Raw genomic sequence first — 6,234 nt, 5'->3', positions numbered from 1 at the left:
TTAGGGGATTTTTTAGGGGTTCGGTTCTTCACTACTCGTTTATGATGTATCTCATATTTTGAATGCGAATGATACGATACAACTTTGTTTTTTTTATCAATATCTAATCAAAGCACTCTTATGTTGTTGTTTTTTTAAAATTGTTTTTTAGACCATCTTTATTTTTCGTCCGGACTACGCCATACACCACCCACTGCTAGGGGTCACCAGTATAATTACATCACAACTCAAATTACCAGAATATAATTAATACAATTTCCTAATCAACTCCTTTTTTTCCAACTGAGATGTACATTCCTACAAAGTGGTGAAGGGATTAAGTGGTACAGATTTGCACCCATTTTCCACCCAAATCATTCAGTAAAAGAAATAACGTGAGATTCTATACTCAAAACCAATTCTCACACTTTAAAACTTTAAAATGACCTTGCACTCCGACCTAAGGTTTTCTGCTTGGAATTAAATCAAACCAACCCAAAGGGAAAATAAACCACCAGTCACAAAGCCCAACGTGAGATGAAAAGCACAAACAGTTAAGGCAGCATCTAAGACAGCCCGAGATGTAAAGCACAACCACAAACACAAACGAATTGAAGAGCAATAGAAACGATCACAGAGCACAAATAGCAATCCATTTAAACAACAAAATGTAGCAAAATTATGACAAACATGTCCAATAACATCCAAATTAAACATTGTTCTGTAGGCTAAAATTTTAACTTCATCTAGAAAAAAACCTGGAACTCACCTCACAAAACTGGCCAATTGAAACCAAAAATGAACTCTGCCCATCTCCAGTCAAGAAACCCAGTTATGCAATGCAAACCCAGAGAGACCGAAGAAAGCAGGAAAACAACAGACACACAGCAGCGACATCAAGCTTCTCTACGACAAGGCTCTCACTTCTTCTTGGCAGCAGCCTTGGTGACCTTAGCGCCCGTGGGATCCTTCTTCTCGACACTCTTGATAACCCCGACAGCAACGGTCTGCCTCATGTCCCTCACAGCAAAACGCCCAAGAGGCGGGTACTGGGCGAAAGTCTCGACCACCATGGGCTTGGTCGGAATCATCTTGACAAAACCGGCGTCACCGTTCTTCAGGAACTTGGGCTCCTTCTCGAGCTCCTTACCCGATCGCCTATCAACCTTGGTGAGAATCTCAGAGAACTTAACAGCAATGTGGGACGTGTGGCAATCGAGCACTGGTGCATATCCATTTCCAATCTGACCCGGGTGGTTCATGATGATAACCTGCGAAGTGAAGTTAGCAGCTTCCTTTGCTGGGTCATCTTTAGAGTTGGAGGCAACGAATCCACGCTTGAGATCTTTGACTGCAACGTTCTTGACATTGAATCCAACATTGTCACCGGGTAGAGCCTCCTGAAGAGCTTCGTGGTGCATTTCAACAGACTTGACCTCAGTAGTCAATCCAGTGGGACCAAAGGTGACGACCATACCGGGTTTAAGGACACCAGTTTCAACTCGGCCCACAGGGACAGTACCGATACCACCGATCTTGTACACATCCTGGAGGGGGAGACGGAGGGGCTTGTCGGAGGGCCTCTTGGGCTCATTGACCTGGTCCAGAGCTTCGAGGAGGGTTGGCCCCTTGTACCAGTCGAGGTTTGTGGATCTCTCAATCATGTTATCACCTTCGAAACCAGAGATGGGAACAAAGGGGATCTTGTCAGGGTTGTAACCGACCTTCTTGAGATACGAGGAGACTTCCTTGACAATTTCTTCGTACCTGGCCTTGGAGTACTTGGGTGTGGTGGCATCCATCTAAAGGACAAGAAAAAAATATTAAGACACAGAGAATCCAGTAAAGACATTAAGATATAAAGTATTATATTATATCTAGCAAATTCACAAGTTCCTTTCCGTAATATGTTGAGATGAAACACAGAACACATGACTAGAATCACATGATATATCACAGAACTTCGTATCATTTCCTTTAATTACCCATCAAAAGGTTAAATGTAGGATAACAATTAAAAAATTAAACAGAACAATATGAAAGTACATAATATAGGAAATGCAATAGTAATTACACTAGTGTATAAAGTCAACTTTTATTTATAAATAAAAAGGACATTTTAGAAGCTGATACTACAGAAAAGCAGTAGCAATAGTATCATCTAAAAGGTAAAAAATTTATTTACATGGAAAATTTTCAAATATGATTACATATTTCAAAATTTAGAACTTGAAAACAAGTAGAAAACTGACTAAGCACTAACATTAGGAGGAAAACGTGAACACGTAAATGTAGAGGTTTAAAAAAGAGAATATATGAAGATTAGCAAAAAGAACATTACAGAAGTAAGAATTGACATGAAGGAAACAGGAGATCACATGGAACTGACATTTAATGCAAACACAAGGAGAAATAAAACAGGAAAGATCAGAGCAAAACATAAAATTGCGCATCTATCACATAATTTTATAATACTAAAAACATGATACTATAAAAGAAGTTAAAATAAGAAACACAAAGATACTGCTGACTGCGAGCAAGCAAGAATACGTTTAATAAGTGTACAATCACAGATAATGGGTATCAAGCTGAAATCAATGTGTTTTACCTTGTTACAGCAACAAATCATTTGCTTCACACCAAGGGTGAAAGCAAGAAGAGCATGCTCACGGGTCTGTCCATCCTTAGAGATACCGGCTTCAAAACCACCAGTTGTGGAGTCAATGATGAGGACAGCACAGTCAGCCTGTGAGGTACCCGTAATCATGTTCTTGATAAAGTCACGATGTCCAGGAGCATCAATAACCGTGCAGTAGTACTTGGTGGTTTCAAACTTCCAGAGAGCAATATCAATGGTAATACCACGCTCACGCTCTGCCTTCAGCTTGTCAAGAACCCAGGCGTACTTGAATGACCTCTTGTTCATTTCAGCAGCCTCCTTCTCAAACCTTTCAATCACACGCTTGTCGATACCACCTAGCTTGTAGATGAGATGGCCAGTGGTGGTCGACTTACCAGAGTCGACATGTCCAATGACCACAATGCTGATATGAATCTTCTCCTTACCCATGGTGACTGAAAGATTGTAAAAGATATGTTTAACACAGGTACAAGATTACATATATAGCATATACTGCACATTCTATGATATGAAATCGCCACATGGTAATAAAAGATGCAATTATAACTTAAAAATAGAACAGCTTCAAGATAGCAGACACCAACAAAAGATCGATCATTGGTAATTATTTATTATGTAGTCTCACAAACCCTAATAGAGGATGAACTAAACATAGTTCTAGACCAATTATTAAGCACCATATTCCACTTTAGGGATAAAACATGCTATATAAAAAATGATAATAAAGACACCTACCTTAAACCAAAAACCAATCAAAATTACCAGATACAGGATAGTTGCTCACTAAAGTTGTCAAAAAATCCGTTGATACAAAATATCACAATCGTACAATAATCAAGTAGTTTTTTTATGAATATAGAGTATATCTTAGGTGGAAGCAATATTAAGTGCTAAAACACAAGACAATTATGATATACAGATTTCTTTGAAAAAGCCGAACCTTCAAAGAAAACTATATGATAGAATACATTGACCTCATTCCTGTTAACAACTACATTGATGAATCCCACTATAGCAAGAAGGGACTTGGAAAGCATGTCATGTTCAATCTCAGGCTTTTTCAGTTCCTTATTTCTATTTTCAATTTGTTAAAATCACATATTAGGGGAAATGTGCCTAATGAAAGGTGTCAAGTCATTCAAAATGTATGAGAGAAGGAAATCCCAAGATAATAAAAGTAACTCAGGATATGAAAACTCCCTAAATAACAACATCCATGTATGCCCCCAGAACAAAGCCAACAAGAGTTGCATAATGTCTCTAGTAGCTGAAAGAAGAGGCAAAAGTGACAGCTAAATGCGCAATAGCCACTAGGCAAATTATCAATGCAAAGAATGATTTAAAGATAACATTTTGAACGCATATCTAGCTATTGAGATAAAACTACAGGTAAAAAGGCAAGTATACCCTTCTTCTACATCATGAAAAACTAATTGATATGTAGTAATTATCTACATAAAGTATATTATAAGGGGATCTATCATTTGAAGACTATTTAATATTTTCAATTTGAACTTCTCATTAACAAATCACTCGGAATATTAGAGTAATTTAGCAAATAAAATTTCTGTAGTTTTATAAAAGCAACACAAACGAGTTTTCAATAGTAACTAACTTCAATAGCCAAAAACATACCCCTGAAAAATTATAGATGGGTTTACTAGCACTAATTCAATTCTCATGCAAAAAAGACATAAACAGTTGATTTTTTACATATTCTACCGTACAATTTCAACAAAAACTATTTCATTTCCATTAAAAAATGCCAGAAAATAGTTTTAAAATGAATTTAATCTTCCTATCCAGAAATTTCAATTTTCAAAAATCCAACGAAGATAAAAATACAAATTTTAGGTTCCACATAAGAAACTTTACCCTTACTTTAAACCCCTACACGCAAAATATCAATCGGCAGCCTAACAAGCTATTCATCAAGAAACTTTAGATCCATGGCAAAAACTAACAGTAAAACATCATAATCTAAAGTTCCAACGTAAATAATCATCCTCAACATCAAATTTTCCTACTAAAACAAAGATAAAATCCTACACAGCTCAGATCTGACTAATTTCAACGTGATCAACATCAAACCGAGCTTAAAATGGAGCTAATTACAAGATCTACAATAAAATTGAAGAAAGAGGAGAGAAATCTCACATTGAAACGATCAAACCCTTGCTCGAGCTGCAAGTAGAGGCGACAGCAGAGGGAGATCGAGGGAGGGTTTTGGAAATGGGCCTCGTTTAGGTTATTTATAGTGAAAGAGAGTGGGAGATCGCGAGGGGATAGATTAGGGTTTCTGCTGTGGCCGTTGGATTGACGGATCGGACGGTTGCGGAAAGAGATGGGATCCGACCGTTGGTTGTGGCTTGGTTGGACTGGATGCTGACACGTTGGATGGGGTTGCGTGGGCCCCACGCTAAGAATAAAGAAACTTCCTTCTTCTTTTTTTCCTCGGGTGTGGGAGGCTTGGGTCCGCATGAACTCCTTGCTGCTCAAGGTCTTAAATGACGGCAAATGTCTCAATAGATAAATATTTGGTTGTTATATTTAGGGTCCGTTTTGGTTCATGGAAAGGCATTGAGCTTTGGGTAGAAAGCCTGTTAAAGTGCCAGTTTTGACAGGTTTTCTGCCCAAAATATCTTTAAAAGAGGTGTTTTGGACAGAAAGCCTGTCAAAACTGGCACTTTGGCAGGCTTTCTGCCCAAAGCCCAAAGCCCAATGCCCTTCCCATGAACCAAACGGCCCCTTATAGGAGGAAATGTATTTCGAATCTGTTATCTGGATTAGATTGTCGCACACGTGCATATGCACGTACAAGGTAAGATCAGAAAAAAATTTAAATCTATCATCAGTTTGATTATTTCAGTTATATTTATTTTAAATATAAGAGATTTTTCTTAATAGCATTTACTATGATCAATTAGAATGACTATTGAGTAAAAGTTGAGATAATGGCACATTTCTTTTGAAACTAGGTTTTATGCACGTGGTTAAATATTATGATTAAGTATTTTTGATTTATTTCTTTACTAAATTTTGTTCTTCAGTTCCACTTTGATTGTTTTTGCTCACTCATGTTTTTAAACTTTACTATTGTGATTATTTATTTTATTTAATGTTTGTTTGAATGGGATACACCAAATTTAAATTTTTCATGTTAATAGTTGAATTGATAAGAAATAATTGTAATCCAAAACTAATTTGAATTTTCGCGTTATTTGGATCGACATGAAACCAAGCTTGACTTGAGAAGGTATAATGTTGTAAAAGTAAAAAACACTTGAAAAAAATAACGTTATAAAGGAATGATGGATAATTAAAACCAATAAGTCAATATGATTAATTAAAAGTGGGCTAGAATGAAACTAAAGAGAATATAAATTTTGTTTCTAATCATTGATAGACTTCAGAAAAAACCATTAAAAAATATTAATGCTAACTCTAGTACACTTCAGAAAATCCATTCTAAAGCTTCCTGATTTTACTCAGAAAATTAAGCTGTTTTATAAAATATTCAATAATTTAAATTTGTGTTGTATTTATAAAGAGCCTTGATGGAGATGCTTTTGTTTTAGCAGCTTGTTCTGAATGAGCCCTACATATTAGCTTTA

At 36.6% G+C, this 6,234-nt stretch overlaps 1 protein-coding gene across 1 annotated transcript; it reads right to left on the bottom strand.

The window, feature by feature from the left end:
* On the bottom strand, positions 604–4,885 carry LOC109843047 (elongation factor 1-alpha). The gene is made up of 3 exons (XM_020411981.1): positions 4,778–4,885; positions 2,588–3,054; positions 604–1,781 (listed from the first exon to the last, which is right to left on the bottom strand). The coding sequence occupies exons 2-3, from the start codon at positions 3,047–3,049 to the stop codon at positions 900–902; spliced, it is 1,344 nt and encodes a 447-aa protein (XP_020267570.1). The 5' UTR covers positions 3,050–3,054; positions 4,778–4,885; the 3' UTR covers positions 604–899.

Source organism: Asparagus officinalis, chromosome 5, assembly GCF_001876935.1.
Source record: "Asparagus officinalis chromosome 5, Aspof.V1, whole genome shotgun sequence".
NCBI lineage: Eukaryota > Viridiplantae > Streptophyta > Magnoliopsida > Asparagales > Asparagaceae > Asparagus > Asparagus officinalis.
Note: the sequence above shows the minus strand (reverse complement) of the source record. Positions and strands in the feature narration are given on the sequence as shown.